The sequence below is a fragment of the Anolis sagrei genome, chromosome X, assembly GCF_037176765.1.
Source record: "Anolis sagrei isolate rAnoSag1 chromosome X, rAnoSag1.mat, whole genome shotgun sequence".
In the NCBI taxonomy this organism is placed as follows: Eukaryota; Metazoa; Chordata; class Lepidosauria; order Squamata; family Dactyloidae; genus Anolis; species Anolis sagrei.
The window spans coordinates 80,068,058-80,091,499 of NC_090034.1; the positions used below are offsets into that span (position 1 = coordinate 80,068,058).

The 23,442-nt window shown below is 44.8% G+C and overlaps 1 protein-coding gene across 1 annotated transcript in view; it reads right to left on the bottom strand.

Annotated features, from left to right (window-relative positions):
- IL22RA1 (interleukin 22 receptor subunit alpha 1) overlaps positions 1-18,769 on the bottom strand; it is a 33,381-nt gene extending 14,612 nt beyond the window's left edge. Inside the window, exons 1-4 of the mRNA XM_060784267.2 lie at positions 18,460-18,769; positions 8,398-8,530; positions 3,207-3,385; positions 1,416-1,603 (exon numbers count right to left, since the gene is read on the bottom strand). Coding sequence (XP_060640250.2) covers positions 1,416-1,603; positions 3,207-3,385; positions 8,398-8,530; positions 18,460-18,502 — 543 coding nt within the window. The 5' untranslated portion in view covers positions 18,503-18,769. The remainder of the gene's footprint in view (positions 1-1,415; positions 1,604-3,206; positions 3,386-8,397; positions 8,531-18,459) is intronic.
- Positions 18,770-23,442: the final 4,673 nt, after the last annotated feature.

Below are 23,442 nucleotides of genomic sequence, written 5' to 3' on the forward strand. Positions count from 1 at the left end.
TGAGTATGGTGATCAGATCATGATATGAATAAACATAACAGTTTAAATAATGCACCAGTAAGGCCTTTTCGCGAACCACCATGAGAATTTGGGGGGGGGGGGGCTGAAGCCCCTCAAGCCCCCCCCCCCCGGCTACATGCCTGCTCCTGGTGACACCCCCACCCCCCCAGGGTCTTGACTTTCCAGGTTGAGAAAGGCTGCCTTAAGGCCATCTAGTCCAACTCCCTTCACCAGGACAAGAAAACATAAAGCCCTCCTGACAAAGGACCATGAGCCGTTTACACACACACACATATGTATATGACAGATGCAGTATCAAAGATTTGAAAGAAGAACAATGATATGTTGCATGTTCCAGAGTAGACAAACCAGACAATCTCCACATCAACACTGGCAAAGAAACAGCAAGAAATACCATTTACCCACAAGCAGAAAGGCATCACATATATTAGAAACCAACACTTTCTCATTAGATCACCAGACTGGGCCACAGCAATGCGTGGCAGGGGACCGCTAGTATTGTATATGATGGTGTGGTATTGAACTGTGGGTCTAAATCCCTGCTCAGTCAACCTACTGGTTGACTTTGGGCAAGTCTCACTCAGTCTCAGAAGAACGCAATGCAAACTTCTTCTGATTAAACCTTGCCTAGGAAAATCTAGGAGAGAGTTACTGTAAGTTGGATCTGACTTGAAGGCACGTAACAGAGAATGTAATAAATATATACAGTGCAACCCCACGTACATTCCTGAACATATAGTGCTAAGAAGAAACTGTAGATAATAGCAAAAGAATGGTCTCTGTTGGATGTTACTATGGAGTTGTTTAGAGTTAATTCCTAGGAATTTGCTAGGACCTCCAGGATGACTCTACTGTAACCGCCAGTGGAAGTGTGCCATAGAATCATTCATAGACAATTCGTAGGTAAAGGTAAAGGTTTCCCTTGATATTAAGTCAAGTTGTGTCCGACTCTGGGGGGTGGTGCTCATCTCCATTTCTAAGCCGAAGAGCTGACATTGTCTGTAGACACCTCCAAGGTCATGTGGCCAGCATGACTGCATGGAATGCCATTACCTTCCCGCAGAAGCGGTACCTATTGATTTACTCACATTTGCATGTTTTCGAACTGCTAGGTTGGTAGAAGCTGGAGCTAACAGCAGGAGCTCACCCCACTCCCCAGATTCAAACAGCTGACCTTTCAGTTAGAAAATTCTGCAGCTCAGTGGTTTAATGCGCTACACCACTGGGGGCTCCCTTAAAATATTAGAAGGGACATTGCAGGTAGGTAAAACAGTGGCAACGGGGGGGGGGGGGGGGTTGTCACACTGTAGTAATGGAAGCACTCTTGAATGCATCACAATTGGAGAGATAGAAGAGCCCAAACCGCCATTTCCTTGACTCCCTTTCCCCCTTACCTTCTGCTGTGTCTTTGGGGAGGAGATTGTTATTTGGTACCAAAACTTGGTGTCAGTCTGTTTGAAGATGTCTACCACAGTCAAGGTTTGGTTGGCTCCATCCCTCAGAGGGCTCACTGGCGGCTGGATGAAGAACTGGATGGACTGGACGCTAGGGATGCACTTCACCTCCGGCCTCCCAATATTCGCTGACAAGAGGAAGATGAAGAAGAAAGAAATGAGGTATTTTTCTTTCAAGGGCTGAAGATCGATACCGGAGAGCTTAGAGAGTTGTGTTGAGGTTTTGATTCTTGTTTTTTTAAGTCATTTGTTAGAACTTAAATGGCTTATAATAGTGTTTCTCAACCTGGGGGTTGGGACTCCTGGGGGGTCATAAGGGGGTTTCAGAGGGGTCACCAAAGACTATCAGAAAAGACAGTATTTTCTATTGGTCATGGCAGGCATGTAGCGGGGGGGGGGGGGGGGGGGGCTTGAGGGGCTTCAGCTCCCCCCCCCCCCCCAAAATTCTCATGGTGGTTTGCGAAAAGGCCTTACTGGTGCATTATTTAAACTGTTATGCTTATTCATATCATGATCTGATCACCATATTCAATATATCCCATATGCATGGGGGTATTGGGGTAACAATACAAAAGGTTTGCTAGAGTAGACCCTCTTTCACTCAGACTCAGCCCCCCCCAAAACTCAGCCCCCCCAAAACTCAGCCCCCCCAACCCCCCCCCCCCTGAAAAAAGTTCACCCCCCCCCCCGAAACGAATCTTGGCTACAGGCCTGGGTCATGGGGATTCTGTGTGACCCAATTCTATTGTTTCAGAGTGCTCTTTGATTGTAGGTGAACTATAAATCCCAGCAACTACAACTCCGAAATATCAAAGTGTATTTTCCCCAAACTCCACCAATGTTCACATTTGGGCATATTGAGTATTCATGCCAAGTTTGGTCCATATCCATCATTGTTTGAGTCCACAGTGCTCTCTGGATGTAGGTGAACTACAACTCCAAAACTCAAGGTCAATGACCACTAAACCCAATATTTTCTGTTGGTCATGGGAGTTCTGTGTGCCACATTTGGTTCAATCCCATCATTGGTGGAATTCAGAATGGTCTTTGATTGTAGGTGAACTATAAACCCCAGCAACTACAACTCCCAAATGACAACATCAATCCTCCATCAGTATTCAAATTTGCGTGTATCAGGTATTTGTGCCAAATTTGGCCCAGTGAATGAAAATACATCCTGCATATCAGATATTTACATTAAGATTCATAACAGTAGCAAAATTACAGTTATGATGTAGCAATGAAAATAATTTTATGTTTGGGAGTCACCACAACATGAGGGACTGCATTAAGGGGTTGTGGTATTAGGAAGGTTGAGAACCACTGGCTTATAAGGTGTAAAAATATGGTGAAATTGTCCTAGAGACGTCTTCCATCTATTTTGGACTTCACCTCCCAGAGGCTCCAGCCAGTTTGGAGAATTGTCACAAATTCTGGGAGCTAAAGTCCAAAACATCTATAAGATCAAAGTTTGGGAAAAAAAAGACCAAGATTGGAAAACATTGCTATAGAGTGGTGGTCCCCAAGCTTTGGTCCTCCAGATGTTTTGCATTTCAACTCCTAGAAAATTCCTGAACCTTGACTATAACTGTTTTAAAAAATCTAGAGGACTAAAGGTTAGGAACTATTACCTTAGAGGATATTTGGGAGCAGTTTTATACCCTCAAGTCCCACCAAATAACTCTTGCAGACCACCCTTGGTCCATGCCTTCACCCCCTGGAGCCACTTACTGTCCCTTTTGGGCTGAAATCTTGGGGATAATGCCCATTCAGAGGTGCAACAGTTGGGTATGTGGGCCCGCACTTGGGCGTGGAAATGCTCCGTGAAGTTCTTCATTTCGTGGGTGAGGTCGCAGAAAAGCCGGGTGATGTTCTGGCACTCACTTTTCTCCTGCCATGGGTCCCCATATCTAAAATGAGAGACAATACTTGCTCTTTATAAAATGCCTCTTGTATTGTATGAGAGCGGATCAGGAGTAGATGCCTGGAAAGACTGCATTCTAAGGACCTTAGCACACAAGGCAGGTAAACTGGCATTGCAGTTGGGTTTCAAGAGGGTGTGATCATGGAAGAATGGAATGGAAAACCAGTGTGATTGTGCCATTGGAGAAGGGTGTGATATTGTCAGCGCTCAACGTGAATTATCTAATGTGACTATCGCAGAATAGTGGCTTGATGTGATGAAGTCCTCAATGTATGGTAATTCATGGTGAACCAGAGAAATTGTGCTATTTGAGAGAGGTGCTAACCAAGGATGAAATATGAAAGGTGCTCAACACAAAATGTATCCATTCTCTATGTTAATGAGAATATAACAGAAATAGCAGCTTGGTGTGATAAAGTCCTCTATGCACTTCATTTGCATTGCAAAGGCAAAGCTGTTGGAGTTCAGCCTGTGATTGTGTTTCAGGATCAGGGTGCTTTGGATGTGGGAAGTGATGCCAATGAATTTCAAGATGGCAATGGTTTTGTCAATGATGCTGATGCATAGAAGGACCAGCAGACCCCTGTGCAAAATGTAGTTTCTGTTCTGGAACGGCTGTTCCAGGGGCTTCAATGTTGTGTTTTGCACTGAGTGTTTGTTCATAGTCCTAAGTTGCAGGGACTTTGCAGATAGGTGGCTCCTTTGGCTGCATTCATAGGGGAAGCCACCTGTCAATAATAGTTAGGATCCCTGGTCCCGCCCCTCTCTGGTTTTTTGGAGGGAAGGGGCCATTTTTCAGTTAGTCTCAGCAAAGAAAGACTATGCAGAGGATGTATACAGACGTCCTCCTGTACAAAGGCTTCGTCCCTTAAGACTTCCCGGGGGAGGACAGTCTTAAGAGCCTCTAAAGATTCCCAAAGGTTCCGGGGAAACAGCCTTACAGCCCTGAGGAATTCCAGAGGGAATAACAGCTCTAATCATCAAGATCTCCAGCTAAGTGACTACAGGCCTGCTGGTACGTCTGCTCGGTTCTGAGATGCAGTTCAGCCGGTAGTGGATTCAAATCAGTCAGGTTTAGGTTCACAGCAGCCTGGGAGGAGCTAGAAAGGGGATTTTTCCTTTAAACAAGATTTTTGAAGATTAGTGCCTGTTCCCTGTGAACAAGATTGCAAGAGCCAAGAGATTGTTAAGAAAGTTTTACAATTTTTGTTTGTTCATCAATAAAAGACTGTTATATTTAAGCTCAAGCCTTATAAAGACTGTTTAATAAGGGAGATTTCTCTAAAGGCTTCTTTTCGGGGGCCCTGGCTTCCCGCTGGATCCAAGCCATACATCCTCTCTTAAAGGCACTTCATTTCAGGTCCAGCGGCAACAGAACAGTTTCCCATGAGAATGTCCCTGAAGGGTGTGGGGATGATAGTGTACTCTCTGATAGAGAGTTCCCAGGATTTGGGGCTTGAAAACAACTGGGCACCTGGCCCAGCTGAGAGACTTAATGAGCAAATAGATAGACGAGAGGAAATTAGTCAAAACAGACAGGCCGAACAGTGCCTTCAGCGTTCAGCCAGGCTCCAACAGAAGAAGAGAAGGGGATCTCAAGTAAAGCGAAACCAATTCCTGAGTGCGTGGAACAGCTTAACAAGGAGATAAAAGTTCCAATTATGGGAAATATAGTCAGATGAAGCATTGTTGGAATCAAGTGTAGTTCTCGTCCTTGTTTCATGGAAGCTTTGCTTGGAAGATTCCTGCCTAAGTATTTCTTGTTCATAGTTTGGATTCTTGGAATGTATGAATCCTTACTCATGCCTTGGATCAGTATTTCCTGTTTTCCTGAATTATATTAGAGAAGTGTGGACTTTGTTTTTATGGACTTTGCTGAACTTTATCCTGGACTATTCTTGCTCCTGCTTATCTTCTTACCTAATTGGATTTACCTATTTCTTTAAAGTGCTTTTTTAACTTGCTTTTAAATTATGTTTTCCAATCAACAGCGTAGTGTTTATAGTCAGAGAGCTTTTCCTGTGCTGGAGTGCAATAAAAGCAGAGCACTTGCACTCTTGCAGGGAGGTGTGATATCAACCTGTTCAATGCAAAATTTATCAATTCTGTATGATAATTCAACTATAATGGGATAGTTTCTTGGTGTGATAAAGTCCTCTATGTAATTTATTTGTGTTGCAATGGCAAACCAGAACAATTTCCCTATTTGAGGGAGGTACTACATCAGAGGTGCAAATGGTGTTAGTACACCATTCAGTACTTATTGGGCCTTTACTATTTTATTGCCTCGACTATTTTAGGACGGGGACAACCTGAGAGTGGAGCCCTGAGGCTGCCTGGTGCTTTCTTACACATTGAAACAAGTTGTTAAAAAATTCCGAGACATCTTTCATCTTGCCTTCCCTTTGCCTTGTGCAACCGCACACTTGTGTCATTTACCTGTCCTTTGACACGTCTCTCCTTTGGATTGCATCAAAGTGTGAAACGGTTGAGAAATCGAGGTTCCATTTTGTCCTTTTCAGCTGAGAAAACTCTCCGTCGGCTTATGAGAAAGCTCTATGGATGCCAAGTTTGTATTACACACTTACTCAGGTGTGCTGAGGACAGATCCAAAATGGAAACCATGAACCTGTGCCGCAAGGGACACATCAGCTAGACAAGTGACTTTGATGGAATCAACAGAAAACCAACCCATTTATGGGGCTGAGAGTGTGTGACCTGGCCAAATTCACCCAGTGGGTTTTCATGGCTGAGAGAAGATTCAAACCCTGGTCCCAGATTCATAGTCCAATCAACATGGCAAACCACTATACAATGCTGGCTCTCATACCTATATTATTAATTTATGATCAATACCTCTTTGAGAGCCAGCATGGTTTGAGGATTAGTTTTAGAGAGCAGGGGTCAAATTAGATAGGCTAAGACTCGTGGGACCACAAATAGGATTTTAGCACCTTAATTTCCAGCTCAAGTAATTAGGATTGTTGTTGTTGGGTGACTTCAAGTCATTTCAGATTGAGAATAAATCTGTCACAGAGTTTTCTTGTCAAAAAGTAATTCAAAAGGGTTTTACTTTGTCTTTGTCTGAGGCTGCGAGAGTGGCACATGCTTAAAGTCACCCAGTGTGTTCAGAGCTATAGTTTGAGGTTAAAACCAATATACCACGTTTTCTGAATTCTTTCTTTCTTTTCTTTTTCTTTCTTTCTTCCCTCCTCTCTCCCTCTTTTCCTCTCTTTTCTCTGCCTCTATCTGCTCCTGATCTATTTATCTTTTCTCACTACTTCACTTCCTTCCTTAGTTCCTGTCTGCCTTCCTTTTCTCCCTCTCTCTCTCCCTTTTCCGTTACCTTCTTTTCTTTCTCCCGTCTTCCCTGTTTCTCTCTATTTTCCTTCTTCCCCCTTTCTTCCCTTTCTCCTGCCCTCTCTCCTTTCCTTTCCTTCCTTTCCTCCCTCCCCCTCTGTTCCCTTTTCCTTCCTTCCTTCCTTCCTTCCTCCTTTTCTTCCTCCCTTTTTCCTACCATTCCTTTTCTCCCTCCCTCTGTTCCTCTCTATTTTCTTTCTTCCTTCTTTCCTCCACCCTCGCCCCCTCTGTTCCTCTCTACTTTCTTTCTTTCTTTCTTTCTGTCTGTCTTTCTTTCTTTCTTTCTTTCTTTCTTTCTTTCTCCTTTACTCCTTTTCTACCTACCTCCCATCCTTTTTCCTACCTCCTTCCCTGCCCTGCCTTGCCCTTCCCTCCCCTCCCTCTGTTCCTCCCTACTTTCATACTTCCTTCCTCCTTTCCTCCTTTTCTCCCTTTCCTCTTTTCCCTACCCCCTTCCCTTCCTTTCCCTTCCTTCCCTCTGCTTCTCTCTACTTTCATTCTTTCTTCCTTCCTCCTTTTCTCCCTCCCTTCCTCCCTTTTTCCTACCCCCTTCCCTTCCTTTCCCTTCCCTCCCTCTGCTCCTCTCTACTTTCATTCTTCCTTCCTTCCTCCTTTTCTCCCTTCCCTTCCTCCCTTTTTCCTACCTCCTTCCCTTCCCTTCCCTTCCCTTCCCTTCCCTTCCCTTCCCTTCCCTTCCTTCCCTTCCCTTCCCTTCCCTTCCCTTCCCTTCCCTTCCCTTCCCTTCCCTTCCCTCCCTTGCTCCTCTCTACTTTCATTCTTTCTTTCTTCCTCCTTTCCTCCCCCTTCCCCCCTTTTTCCTATTTCCTTCCCTTTCCTGCCCTTCCCTTACCTGCCCTTCCCTCCCTCTGCTCCTCTCTACTTTCATTCTTCCTTCCTTCCTCCTTTTCTCCCTCCCTTCCTTCCTTTTTCCTACCTCTTTCCCTTCCCTGCCCTTCCCTTCCCTCCCTCTGTTCATCTCTACTTTCATTCTTCCTTCCTCCCTCCTTTCCTCCTTTTCTTCCCTTCCTTCCCCCCTTTTTCCTACCCCCTTCCCTTCCATTCCCTTTCTCTGTTCCTCTCTAATTTCATTCTTCCTTCCTTCCTCCTTTCCTCCCTCCCTTCCCCCCTTTTTCCTATTTTCTTTCCTTCCCTTCCCTTCCTCCCTCACTCCTTCCCTCCCTCTGTTCCTCTCTACTTCCTTCCTCCTTTCTTCCTTTTCTTCCTCCGTCTCTTCTTCCCTCTTTTCTTCCCTCTTTGCATTGAACAGTCTGTGGAGGGCCAGATCTGCTTGGGGCAGCCTCATTCCAAATTGTCAAATTGTTTGCAGCCTATTTACTTGAAGTATTAAAACAGATGGTGTGCATTGGAAAGGACCTTGAAGGCACACAACAGCCTGAAATGAGAATCTAATCTCTCTTTGCTCTTAACATGCCGCAATAGTGTTCCTGGAACAAATGTTGGAGCTGATAGTGGCAGAATTTTAGTCTGAACTTGAAAGAAGCTATGCTCCAAATAGGTTCAGTACCTAGGAAAGCTGCCTTAAAATTTAGATTAAACCTTGGCGCAGATTCAGGTACCAGGTGACATGGATTTTCTTGCAAACAACGCCAAACACAGTGAGAAAGCAAAGGCCCTTACTTTTTATACTGTACATCATATAGCGTCCCTGAAGGTGTCTCCTCACCACTTTTCCACACAAAGATGGTTTCAAAGTTTGTGGACTGAAACCTTGTCTCCATAATGAGCGGTGACCTCTCCGTCTGTGAAGTCCCTGCAGGAACAAATGAGCTTTTTGATCAAAAGTGAATTACATCACGATCCATTTCGCTTGCTTACTCAAACCTCATGGAAGTGGATCTTGTCTTAGCTCCAAGGACAAGGAAATTATGGATCATATAGTGCCAGACCCTCAGAAGATCCTTATCAACAACAAACAGGCCCAGGATCCATTCACGGAGCCCTCAAATAAGGACAACTGGTTAGATATTGCTCGTGTGCACTTTGTCATTGGCCACATAACTCTGGAGTTCTATATTATATTGCTGCTTGGAATAAACTTTATCTCAACCAGTGCTATGAGTATGCTGACCTTAAAGCAATGCTGGGACTGGAGAGATCCTTTGGCAAAAGCAGTGGTTCTCAACCTTCCTAATGACGCAACCTCTTAATACAGTTCCTTATGTTGTGGTAACCCCAAACCATAACATTATGTTTGTTGCTACTTCACAACTGTAATTTTGCTATTGTTATGAATCATAATGTAAATATCTGATATGTAGTATTTTCATTCACTGGACCAAATTTGGCACAAATACCCGATACGCCCAAATTTCAATACTGGTGGGGTTGGGGGGGGGGGGGAATTGATTTTGTCATTTGGGAGTTGTAGTTGCTGAGATTTATAGTTCACCTACAATCAAAGAGCATTCTGAATTCCACCAATGATGGATTTTTTTATTGATTTTGTCATTTGGGAGTTGTAGTTGCTGAGATTTATACTTCACCTACAATCAAAGAGCATTCTGAACTCCACCAATGATGGAATTGAACCTATCTTCCCACACAGAACTCCCTTGACCAACAGAAAATACTGTAAGGGCTTGGTGGGCACTGACCTTGAGTTTTGGAGTTATAGTTCACCTACATCCAGAGAGCACTGTGGACTCAAACAGTGATGGATCTGGACCAAACCTGGCAGGAATACTCAATATGCCCAAATGTGAACACTAGTGGAGTTTGAGGAAAATAGACCTTGACATTTGGGAGTTGTAGTTGCTGGGATTTATAGTTCACCTACAATCAAAGAGCATTCTGAACCCAGCCCACAATGGATCTGCACCAAACTCATTTCTGAGTCTGGAATCCCAGGTCTCAGCGGTGGCCGGGAGAGCTTTTGCACAATTAAAACTTGTGCGCCAGCTGTGCCCGTACCTCGGGAAGTCAGATCTGGCCACGGTGGTCCACGCTCTTGTTACATCCCGATTAGATTACTGCAACGCACTCTTCGTGGGGTTGCCTTTGAAGACTGTTCGGAAACTCCAACTAGTCCAGCGGGAGGCAGCCAGACTGCTCACTGGAGCGTCATACAGGGAGCATACCACCCCCCTGTTGTGTCAGCTCCACTGGCTGCTGATCCAGTTCTGAGCACAATTCAAAGTGCTGGTTTTGACCTACAAACCCTATACGGCTCCGGCCCAGTGTATCTGTCTGAACGGATCTCCCTCTACGTCCCACCCCGGAGTCTAAGATTTTCTGGGGAGGCCCTGCTCTCGACCCCGCCTCTGTCACAAGTGAGGTTGGTGGGGACGAGGAGCAGGGCCTTCTCGGTGGTGGCCCCCCGGCTGTGGAATTCACTCCCCAGGGAAATTAGATCAGCAACATCACTCCTTTCCTTTAGGAAAAAAATGAAAACATGGATTTGGGACCAGGCATTCGGACAATCGGGCAGATAAAGAAAGGACTTGACAATGGGCAGGAAATGACTAATGGAATGGAATTATGGAACTCTGAAAGACGAACACTGAGCATGTGAATAGTTTTTATATGATGTGTTATATACTGATTGTTTCGATGGTTTTAACTGTGATAACGGTTTTAACTATGGTTTTGTACATTATGTGTAATTTGTATAGGCATCGAATTGTACCTTTTTGTAAGCCGCCCTGAGTCCCCCCTCGGGGGTTGAGAAGGGCGGGGTAAAAGTACCCGAAATAAATAATAAATAAATAAACTTAGCACACTACCTACATGGTCAACATCGAATACTGGTGGGGTTGGGGGGGGGGGCTGTTTTTGAATTCTGAGAGTTGTAGTTCACCAACACCAAAAAGGAAGAGAAGGACAGGGGGAGAGATCTTCAACTTTCTCTGACAAAGGGGTTCCTAAGAACATCAGAAACGTGTGTTTTCTGATGGTGTTCTGCGCCCCCTCTGAAACCCCCCTTGCGACCCCCCCAGGGGTTCCTGAACCCCAGGTTGAGAAACACTGGATTAGATATTGTTCTAATATCTAACTTTGTCATTGGCCACATAACTCCAGAGTTCTATATAATATTGATACTTGGAATAAACTTTATCTCAATCAGTGCTATAAGTAGGCAGAACTGAAACAATATTGAGACTGGGGATATCCTTTGGGGATATCCTTTTCTCACAAAAAGAGAGTCTTCAACCTCAGCAAGATGGAGTGGATGAGGGATTGGAGGACATCCAACCCCAAATTGGGAAAGAAGTCGTCCAGGAATACCTGGCCGCTCTTAATGAGTTCAAGTCCCCAGGGCCAGATCAACTACACCCCAGAGTATTGAAGGAACTAGCGGAAGTCATTTCGGAACCATTGGCAACCATCTTTGAGAGTTCTTGGAGAACGGGAGAAGTTCCAGCAGATGGAGGAGGGCCAATGTGGTCCCAATCTTCAAGAAGGGAAAAAAGGATGACCCAAACAACTACCGTCCGGTCAGCCTCACGTCGATACCGGGCAAGATTCTGGAAAAGATTGTTAAGGAAGCGGTCTGCAAACACTTAGAAACAAATGCAGTCATCGCTAATAGTCAACATGGATTTATCAAAAACAAGTCATGCCAGACTAATCTGATCTCTTTCTTCGATAGAGTTACAAGCTGGGTAGATGCGGGGAATGCCGTGGATGTAGCGTACCTGGATTTCAGTAAGGCCTTCGACAAGGTCCCCCATGACCTTCTGGCAAGGAAACTAGTCCAATGTGGGCTAGGCAAAACTACGGTGAGGTGGATCTGTAATTGGTTAAGTGGACGAACACAGAGAGTGCTCACTAATACTTCCTCTTCATCTTGGAAAGAAGTGACAAGTGGAGTGCCGCAGGGTTCCGTCCTGGGCCCGGTCCTGTTCAACATCTTTATTAATGACTTAGATGAAGGGCTAGAAGGCATGATCATCAAGTTTGCAGACGACACCAAATTGGGAGGGATAGCCAATAGTCCAGAGGACAGGAGCAGAATTCAAAACGATCTTAACAGATTAGAGAGATGGGCCAAAACTAACAAAATGAAGTTCAACAGTGACAAATGCAAGATACTCCACTTTGGCAGAAAAAATGAAATGCAAAGATACAGAATGGGGGACGCCTGGCTCGAGAGCAGTACGTGTGAAAAAGATCTTGGAGTCCTCGTGGACAACAAGTTAAACATGAGCCAACAATGTGATGTGGCAGCAAAAAAAGCCAATGGGATTTTGGCGTGCATCAATAGGAGCATAGTGTCTAGATCTAAGGAAGTAATGCTACCCCTCTATTCTGCTTTGGTTAGACCACATCTGGAATATTGTGTCCAATTCTGGGCACCACAATTCAAGAGAGATATTGACAAGCTGGAATGTGTCCAGAGGAGGGCGACTAAAATGATCAAGGGTCTGGAGAACAAGCCCTATGAGGAGTGGCTTAGGGAACTGGGCATGTTTAGCCTGAAGAAGAGAAGGCTGAGAGGAGATATGATAGCCATGTATAAATATGTGAGAGGAAGCCACAGGGAGGAGGGAGCAAGCTTGTTTTCTGCTTCCTTGGAGACTAGGACGCGGAACAATGGCTTCAAACTACAAGAGAGGAGATTCCATCTGAACATTAGGAAGAACTTCCTGACTGTGAGAGCCGTTCAGCAGTGGAACTCTCTGCCCCGGAGTGTGGTGGAGGCTCCTTCTTTGGAAGCTTTTAAACAGGGGCTGGATGGCCATCTGTCGGGGGTGATTTGAATGCAATATTCCTGCTTCTTGGCAGGGGGTTGGACTGGATGGCCCATGAGGTCTCTTCCAACTCTTTGATTCTATGATTCTATGATTCTATAAAGTTATTGTTTATTATCTGCCTTCCTGCTCAGTTTCAGGGCTCAAACTCTGTATTTCACTTGGGATGTACAAAAGGGCTATATATCAGCATGAACCTTGTCATTGCAAGTGTCAGGGAGTAAACAAACAATGCCCAGTGCCATGGTGACCACTTGGAGAGGTGCATAGATTCTTCTGAGACAAACAACAAGACTCTCTAGTTTTAGGAGAAAGGGCCTTTGACCCATTGAATGCTCACGGCTCTCCGTTGTTGCTCCATACAGCTTGCTTGTAAAAGAGGATAAAAGGTTTACAGAAACTCACAGTTTGCAGAAAGGAACACACTTCTCTGGGGTTTTCCCAGTGCTACATTGGAATGCAACAAGGCGGAACTTGGAGCTTAAGGTGCCTACTCCTTCCTTAAGTTGCTCAGACGTGTGACAACCAAAGATGCTGAGATGCATTCTGGATTGCCAAACAGAAAGGAGGCACTTATTATATCAATTTCAATATCTTCTCCAAAAAAGCACAGAAAAGGGTCCATGAAGGTGACACTGCACTGGTTGACATCAACCCTTGTGATGCTATTGGTCAATTTAGTCAATTACAGTAGAGTCTCACTTATCCAACGGGCCGCCAGAACCTTGGCTAAGCAAAAATATTGGATAATAAGAAAGGATTAAGAAAAAAAGCCTATTAAGTGTCAAATTACATTATGATTTTACAAACTAAGCACCAAAACATCATCTTTTATAACAAATGGACAGAAAAAGCAGTTCAATACACAGTAAAGTTATGTAGCAATTACTGTATTTACGAATTTAGCACCAAAACATCTCAATGAATTGAAACAGATGTGGATCCGGGTGGGAAGCAGACTGTGATGGATAATGCAGAACGTTGCATAAGAAAAGGTATGATAAGTGAGACTCTACTGTATTGTGAATTACAGTCTCGAAAAGTAACCGTTCCAGATTCTTAACCTTTAACATAACATCTAATTTCAACCAATTGACCCTTTACATATCAGAAGAGAAGCCATCCTCAGTCATATCAGCATTTCTCAACCTGGGGGTCAGGACCCCTGGGAGTGGGGTTGTGAGGGGGGGGGGTGTCAGAGAGGTCGCCAAAGACCATCAGAAAACACAGTATTTTCTGATGGTCATGGAGGTTCTGTGTGGGAAGTTTGACCCAATTCTATCGTTGGTGGAGTTCAGAATGCTCTTCGATTGTGGGTGAACTATAAATCTCAGAGCGACTACAACTCCCAAATGTCAAGGCCTATTTTGCCCAAACTCCACCAGTGTTCACATTTGGGCATATTGAATATACATGCCAAGTTTGGTTCAGATCCATCATTGTTTGAGTCCACAGCGCTCTCTGGATGTAGGTGAACTACAACTCCCAAACTCAAGGCCAATGCCCACCAAACCCTTTCAATATTTTCTGTTGGTCATGGGAGTTCTGTGTACCAAGTTTGGTTCAGTTCCATCATTGGTGGAGTTCAGAATGCTCTCTGATTACAGGTGAACTATAAATCCCAGAAACTACAACTCCCAAATGACAAAATCATAATTTTTGAGTGATGGTCACTCCTTGTGTTTGTTGCCAAATTTGGAGTGATTTCGTTCATTGGTTCAGTTCTATAATTGGTGGAGTTCAGAATGCTCTTTGATTGTAGGTGAAGTATAAATCCAAGCAACTACAATTCCCAAATGACAAAATCAACCCCACCCCACCAGTATTCAAATTTGGGCGTATTGGGTATTTGTGCCAAATTTAGTCCAGTGAATGAAAATACACCCTGCATATCAGATATTTATATTATGATTCATAGGTAAAGGTGAAGGTAGTCCCCTGACATTAAGTCCAGTCATGTCTGACTCTGGGGTGTGGTGCTCATCTCCATTTCTAAGCCGAAGAGCCACCGTTGTCCGTAGACACCTCCAAGGTCATGTGGCTGGCATGACTGCATGGAGCGCCGTTACCTTCCCGCCGGAGCGGTACCTATTGATCTACTCACATTTGCATGTTTTTGAACTGCTAGGTTGGAAGAAGCTAGGGCTGACATCGGAAGCTCACGCCGCTCCCCGGAATCAAACCTGCGACCTTTCGATCAACAAGCTCAGTAGCTCAGTGCTTTAACCCACTGCGCCACCGGGGGCTCCTAATGATGATTCATAACAATAGCAAAATTACAGTTGTGAAGTAGCAACAAAGATAATTTTATGGTTTGGGGTTACTACAACATAAGGAACTGTATTAAGGGGTCGCGTCATTAGGAAGGTTGTGAACCACTGCTTTAGCCAAAGGATCTCTCCAGTCTCGGCATTTCGTTAAGTTCATCCTACTCATAGCACCTGCAAAGTTACAGTTATGAAGTAGCAATGAAAATAATGCTATGGTTGGGGGTCACCGCAACATGAGGAACTGTATTAAGGGGTTGCGGCATTGGGAAGGTTGAGAAACACTGTTCTAAGGTATGTTATTGTTGACCACTGGTGTTTATTGCAAATATACGATCACAAAGACGATCCCAGCAGAACTGCAATTTGAGCATGGCAAATGACCTCAACTTTGGGATGGGAAGAGTACGCCTATGACGTCTCATTTCAGCAGCACAATTGCAGTTGTTTACCTGACTTATGGTGGCCCTGAGCTGAACTTACTCTGTGGTTTTCTCAGCCAGATTTAAGGCTGTCTGTCCATTGCCATCTGCTAAGGCTGAGAGAGTGGGACCTTTGAGACAACCAGGGTTGACTGCTTCTTCCAAAGTTACCCACTGTGTCGAGGGTTGAGAGGGATTTGAACCCTGGCCTTTTGGGATCCTACTCTGTTGGTCAAACTATTATACCATACTGTTATATATCAGTACGAACTCTCTGTAGTCTAGAGTCCAAATTGGTACCAACTTCCATCATGTCCCTTTCTGGTAAAGGTAAAGATTTCCCCTGACATTAAATCTAGTTGTGTCCAACTCTGGGGGTTGGTGCTCAACTCTAAGCTGATGAGCCAGCGTTTTCTGTAGACACCTCTAAGATCATGTGGCCAGCATGACTGCATGGAGCGCTGTTATCTTTCTGCCTATTGATCTACTCACATTTGCATGTTTTCAAACTGCTAGGTTGGCAGAAGCTGGGCCTAACAGCGGGAGCTCATCCCACTCCCTGGATTCGAACTGTCAACCTTTCAGTCAGTAAGTTCAGCAGCGCAGCGGATTAATCTGCTGTGCCATCAGGGGACCTTTCTGGACACTGTTGAATTAATGCAGTTGGACCCCACTTGAACTGCCATCGTTCCATGCACTGGAATCCTGGAAGTTGTAGTTTGAGAAGGTTTTTAACCTTTTCTGCTGTTAGAAGCTGGTGCCTCACTGGACTAGAAATCCCAGAATTTTATAGCCTTGAGCCATGGCAGTTACCATCTGCATGAGACAGTTATATCAGTTTCATACCACTTCAACTGTCATGGTTCTATCCAAAGAAATGAGACGCTAGATGGGATAGGATTATGACTGGCACAGAGGATCCTAGGACTGTGTATTGTCGAAGGCTTTCATGGCCGGAATCACTGGGTTGTTGTAGGGTTTTTCGGGCTATATGGCCATGGTCTAGAGGCATTCTCTCCTGACATTTCGCCTGCATCTATGGCAAGCATCCTCAGAGGTAGTGAGGTCTGTTGGAACTAGGAAAATAGATATATAAGCCCTTTTTCTTAGTTCCTACAGACCTCACTACCTCTGAGGATGCTTGCCATAGATGAAGGCGAAACGTCAGGAGAGAATGCCTCTAGACCATGGCCATATAGCCCGAAAAACCCTACAACAACCCAGATCCTAGGACTGGTTGAGTCTCCCTCATCCAAAATGCTTGGGACCAGGAGTGCTTTGGATTTCGGAATTTTTTTCCCGGATTTTGTAATACCTGTCGATTTACATATACGTATATCCTGACCGAACTTGGAGATGGGGCCCAAGTCTGAACATGAAACCCGTTTACATTTCATAAACACCTTTTACATATAGCTTGAAGGCCATTTCGCATACAACTTTTGATAATCACTTTGTGCACGGAACAAAGTCTGCGTACGTTGAACCATCGGAGAACAAAAGTGTAACTATTTCTGCCGTTCATGGGGCCATTTAGGGAAAGGTGATAGATGTCCTTTAGGGTCACCATCAACCAGAAAGGACTTGAAGCTACACTCTCTAACCCTCAAAGGATGGTAAATCCCGTAGTGCATTCTCTGAATACATAATACCAAGAGAACCCCCGTAGGACTTGAGATCATCATACGCTGGAAATGTCTTTAAAGCACACAGCAAATAATACCACACTGCAATGTATTGCGTGGAGAATCCTGAGATATTATTATTATTATTATTATTATTATTATTATTATTATATCCATAACAAGATTAGTACACAGCAAACAAGACCACTATGCTGGCTTTTGCATTCGATCACACGTCCGACACTTCCCAAGTATCTAAGATTGTGTGATAAATCAGCTAATAATGCGTGCAGATCTGAGTAGGGTGGCCTTTTGTAGCGGACAGATGGTAATTTTGTCAACACTGATTTTTAAGTGCAGGCCAAGGTCTTTAGGCACTGCACCCTGTGTGCTGATCACCACTGGGACCACTTTTACAGGCTTGTGCCAGAGTTGTTGTTGTTGTTGTTGTTGTTGTTGTTGTTATTATTATTATTATATTTTTCCATCTCTATATGACCAAAAACAGTACAGAGGGAAAGAAGGAATGAAGGAACGAAGGAACGAAGGAAGTTTCAATGCACCATGAACAACTGGGCTTCCATCTTCTTATTTCTCATCTTTAGCAATAATAATAATAATAATAATAATAATAATAATAATAATAATAATAATCTAAGCCTTCCTTCGTTCCTTCGTTCATTTTTGCATCTCTATATAACCAAAAACAGTACAGAGGGAAAGAAGGAATGAAGGAACGAAGGAATGAAGGAAGTTTCAATGCACCATGAACAACTGGGCTTCCATCCTCTTATTTCTCATCTTTAGCAATAATAATAATAATAATAATAATAATAATAATAATAATAATCTAAGCCTTCCTTCGTTCCTTCGTTCCTTCTTTCCTGCGTTCCTTCCTTCCTTGGTTTTCGTTGCACCATAGTGAACAATAGTATCTAGAACTGTGTGATGTATTGGCGAATAATGCACGCAGATGCGAGTAGGGTGGCCTTTTGCAGCTGACAGATTGTAATTTTGTCAGCGCCGATTGTTTTTAAGTGCAGGTCAAGGTCTTTAGGCATTGCACCCAGTGTGCGCCCAGTGTGATGATCGCCACTGGAACCACCTTTATTTACCAGCTTATTATTATTATCATTATTATTATTATTACGTTTGTTTATTCATACCTCATTTATTTATGTCCCGAAGGAGACTCAAAGCGGCTGACATTAAAAGTATGACCACATAATTCATAATATACAAATATACAAACATTAAAAAAAGAATTAAACATAACAGTATTAACAGTATTCTCACTAGTTGAAGCTAAAGGAATCCCAGCGTGGAATGTCATGCGTAGCAAACTGATTGCATCCAACTGCTTGACAACCCAACACTGTGACTACATGGTAGAATTAATGCAGTTTGACACCCCTTTAACTTCTGTGCCACATTGTTATGAAAGCCTAGGAGTTGTACTTTTGCGAGGTCTTTTGCCTTCTCTTCCAAAAAGTGCCGGTGCCTCGCCAAACTACAAATCCCTGGCTCCCATAGAATGGAGCCGTGGCAGTTTAAGTGGTGTCAAACTGTTTTCATTCTTCAGTCCAGGTGTGTCCTCGAAGTCACAAAACTAAACTGAAAAAGAGACCTTTTCCCATTACGGAAAACGAAGAGGAACTGAAGGTGAGTCACTTACCCGCTAGAGAGCATAACACCCCAAAGATGAGAAGTTCCTTCATTGAGAGTCCGGTGGGATCAGTCTGCGGAGTGACACCAATCCTGTCTAGTCCTGGATGTCTCAATTTTGGGAAGGCTCCAAATTCGAGTGCTGGTGAACGTGAGCTATTCCCTTGGCTCAGGCCAAAGAGCTAACATGAGGCTTTGGGTCACACAGCAGCGCATGGGGCAGGAAAGGCACACCGGTGGGTGCGAATACCAGCTCACGGAGTCTTCCTGAAGTGTGTGCCCAAAGCCAAGTGCATTTCCTGATAAGGTGCTTCCTGCTTGCATTCTTCAGAGAGGAGGCCAGTTTTTCTGGTCCGGTGGCTTTTTCTTTTTCTCTCGCTTCCCCCACACCTTCAACTGGCAGAAGGAGAACTCCACAACTTAAGCTGTGGTTGCCGAGACTTCTGCAATTCAATTGCTCCTCTTTCAGGTGTTGGAAAGAGAAATCATTCTGAAAACCTCGAGCATCGCCAGGCTTTTCTAACAGCCTTCATAATCATTCCATATTTGTTTTATCCAAAAAGTCATGTATTTGTGACCACCAGCAAAGTTGACAACATAGGAGCTCACTTCAATGCTGGTGGTCTTTGCTTCTTCCAGCATACTGACATTTGTTTTCCTGTCTTCCCAAGCGTTTTGCAGGATTTTTCGGAGGCAACACTGATGGAATCGTTCCAGAAGTTGAACCATACAGCAATACTACACAGAATTAGGAATAGGTATTTTGGGGCTATTTTTTGGTTGACCCTTGGCCATGCTGACTGTGGTACCCTGGGATTTGTGGTTCCCAAATGCAGCATTTCTAAGCCCTTACAGAAGCCATAGTTCCAATACTTACACAGAAGCTAATATAAACACCTAATTGCTTTAGTTCTCCTCTACCAGAAGAAACAAAGCCCTCCTTTAACAAATATACTATTGAAACCAATGGCCTTGCTAGGATTACAAAGTATGTCTGTATTGCCTTTTGCCTGTTTAATGAGGCAAATTATATTGTGTGCTTGAGACTTTCTAACATTTCCATGGCCTCCTGAAGATGATCCATTTGCAATTGCCTAAAGGAACTAAATCTTGTCTAGTCTTGGAAGCTAAGCAGGGCAAAGCACTTCTAGAGTGCCGCTGGTGGAGGACTCAGGACGAATCCGACCAAGCACGGTCTAGAGCAGGCATGGGCAAATTTGGAGCCTCCAAGTGTTTTGGACTTCAACTCCCACCATTCCTAACAGCCACAGGCCCCTTCCTTTTCCCCTTTACCCGTATAGCGTCTGCAGCAAATAGATCATCGGAGCTGTTTCGGGTTGTCAGGGAACTCCTTCATCCACCTGCGGTGGAGGGGACCTTCGATGACCCAACAGCTCGGTGTCACGAGTTTGCACACCATTTTACAGGCAAAGTTGCTCAGATACTCCTTGAGCTGGACTCCAATTTCATCTCAGTGCCAGGAGACGTGATTGAGGCATCTGCTTGTCCAATTTTGTGGGATTCTTTTAGGCTTGTTCTTCCTGAGACCGTGGAGGAGGTCCTTGGTACTGTGAGGGCGACCACGTTGTCTTTAGACCCTTGCCCATCTTGGCTAATTAAATCGGCCAGGGAGGGGTTGGTTGATTGGTTTGTGTTGATCATTAATGCATCATTGGAGCAGGGTTTTTTTCCATCTTGACTAAGACAGGCTGTGGTTCGCCCACTCCTCAGAAAAGTCTCCCTTGACTCCACGGTGCTGAACAATTACAGACCAATCTCCAACCTCCCTTTTCTGGGCAAGGTGCTGGAGCGGGTGTTCGCCTCCGAGCTCCAGGGTTTTCTAGATGACATCAATTACCTGGACCAGTCACAGTCTGGTTTCAGGCTTGGCCATGGCACCAAGACGGCTTTTTCGCCTTGGTGGATGACCTCCGTAGAGAGCTTGACAGGGAGAGTGTGACTCTGTTGGTCCTCTTGGACATCTCAGCGGCTTTTGATATCATTGATCATGGTATCCTTCTGGGACGGCTCTCTGGGATGGGTCTCGGGGGCATGGTTTTGTCCTGGCTCCGATCCTTCCTGGAGGGCCGATCCCAGATGGTGAAGCTGGGAGATGCCTGCTCGGACCCCTGGCCTTTGACCTGTGGGGTTCCGGAAGGCTCTATTTTATCGCCCATGCTTTTTAACATCTACATGAAACCACTGGGAGAGGTCATCCGGAGTTTTGGAGTTAGGTGCCATCTCTATGCAGATGACACACAACTCTACTACTCATTTCCACTTAACTCCAAGGAAGCCCCTCGAGTGCTGGACGAGTGCTTGGCCGCTGTGGCTCTCTGGATGAGGAAGAACAAGCTGAAGATCAATCCCGACAAGACAGAGGTCCTCCTGGTTGATTGAAAACCAGATCGGGGTATAGGGTGGCAACCTGTGCTGGATGGGGTTACACTCCCCCTGAAGTCACAGGTCCGCAGTTTGAGAGTCCTCTTGGATTCATCACTTACGCTTGAGGCTCAGGCGTCGGCGGTGGCCGGGAGGGCTTTTGCATAACTGAGACTCATGCGCCAACTGCGACCTTACCTCGTGAAGGCTGATCTGGCTGGGGTGGTCCATGCCTTAGTCACCTCCAGATTGGACTACTTTAATGTGCTCTACATGGGGCTACCCTTGAAAACGGCTCGGAAATTTCAGCTAGTCCAACGGACGGCGGCCAGGATGTTAACTGGTGCTCCTTACAGAGAGAGCTCAACCCTCCTGTTTAAGGAGCTCCATTGGCTGCCGTTCATTTTCCGGTACCAATTCAAGGTGCAGGTGCTCACCTACAAAGCCCTAAACGGTTTGGGACCTGCGTACCTGTGTGACCGCATCTCCATCTATTAACCCGCACGCTCCCTTCGCTCATCCGGAGACCCTGCTCACGATCCCACCTGCGTCGCAAGCGCGTTTGGTGGGGACGAGGGACAGGGCCTTCTCTGTGGTAGCCCTCCGACTCTGGAACTGCCTTCCCAAGGACGCTGGCAGTCTTTAGGAAGAGCTTGAAGACATGGCTATTCCGATGTGCCTTTCCAGAATAGGAAACTCCAGCAACACGTCCCAGAAGCACTTTATTAGAGATTTTAAGATTGTCCGCTCACTGCACTTACCTAAACATCCTTATATTTCATTAGCACACTCAGCACTTTATAATCTGTACCCGTAACACTTGGCCCGGCCTTAGCTGTATTGTGCTATGTGTACTGTTTTTACTGTTTATTGTTATTGCTTTCATGTTTTGATTTGTTTTATGGTTTATGTGTATCTGTTATATTGTTGTTTTATTGAGGCCTTGGCCTTTTTAAGCCGCATTGAATCCTTCGGGAGATGCTAGCGGGGTACAAATAAAGTAAATAAATAAATAAATAAATAAATAATAACTGCAGTAGGGACCCATTTTCAATCCTATTATTATTATTATTATTATTATTATTATTATTACCATGTCTCCATGCTGTGCATAGAATCATAGAGTTGGAAGAGACCTCGTGGGCCATCCAGTCCAACCCCATGTCAAGAAGCAGGAAAATTGCATTCAAAGCACCCCCGACAGATGGCCATCCAGCCTGTTTAAAAGCCTCCAGAGAAGGAGCCTCCACCACACTCCGGGACAGAGAGTTCCACTGCCGAACAGCTCTCAGTCAGAAAGTTCTTCCTAATGTTTATATGGAATCTCCTTTCTTGTAGTTTGAAGCCATTGCTCTGTGTCCTAGTCTCCAGGGAAGCAGAAAACAAGCTCGCTCCCTCCTCCCTATGACTTCCTCTCACATACTTATACATGGCTATCACGTCTCCTCTCAGCCTTGTCTTCTTCAGGCTAAACATGCCCAGCTTTTTAAGCTGCTCCTCATAGGTCTTGCTCTCCAGACCCTTGATCATTTTGCCTTCCTCTGGACAAATTCCAGCTTAACATCTCCCTTCAATTGTGGTGCCCAGAATTGGACACAGTATTCCAGATATTCTGGGAGTCATAGTTTTCCAAGGTCCATACCCTTGTCTTGGTGCATTTACAGTATGGAATAAATACCCTTGCACCCCACTCTAAATGCCATGCCTCCATGCGATGGAGTCCTCCTGGGAGTTTCTCAAGGTCCTTACCCTTCTCTGGGTGCATGTACACTGTGAAATTAATGCAGCTGGACCTTACTTTAAATACCATAGCTCCATGCTATGCAGTCCTGGGAATTATAGTTTTCCAAGGTCCACACCTTTCTCTGTGGGGCAGCCAAGAGAGAGAGAGAGAGAGAGAGAGAGAGAGAGAGAGAGAGAGAGCATCACAACTTTCCCTCCCTCCCTGCTTCCTTGGTTCCTGAATTGAAGACACGTATTAACTGACATTTCAAAGAGAAGAGGGTTTTTACCCCACAAAGAATACGGGAAAGGGATGGTGGGCAGTACCTAGAGACTGCAGTGTGAGGACAAAAATCAGCTGAAAGAATGCTGAGTACAACTGAGCAACACGGATACATTTAACAGTGTGATGAAGGTTAGAAAATCATCTGTTTCATTTCAAAACTGAGTATGACTGAGCTCTACTGTACTAAACACTTCCCTGCTTCAATGTGATGAAGTCCAAGGGTTATAAATACCTTGTTGGGGCAGGGACAAATACCACCTAGCCTAAAAAAGGTAAGAGTAAAAGGCTTATGCAGTGGTTCTCAACCTGTGGGTCCTCAGGTGTTTTGGCCTACAACTCCCAGGAATCCCAGCCAGTTTACCAGCTGTTAGGATTTCTGGGAGTTGAAGTCCAAAAACATCTGGGGACCCCAGGTTGAGAACCCCTTGCTTATAGGTAAAGCTGTGGCCAAAGCCACCATCCTGGCTTGCCATGTCTAGCAGATGGCTTCTCTTCTCCAAGTGATATTCCAGCTAGGATCCACAAGATCCACAACACAAAGTGGTCCATCTATGCAACCCTTTCGTCACCAGTAAATGAAGAGCACGCACCATGAATTTGGTA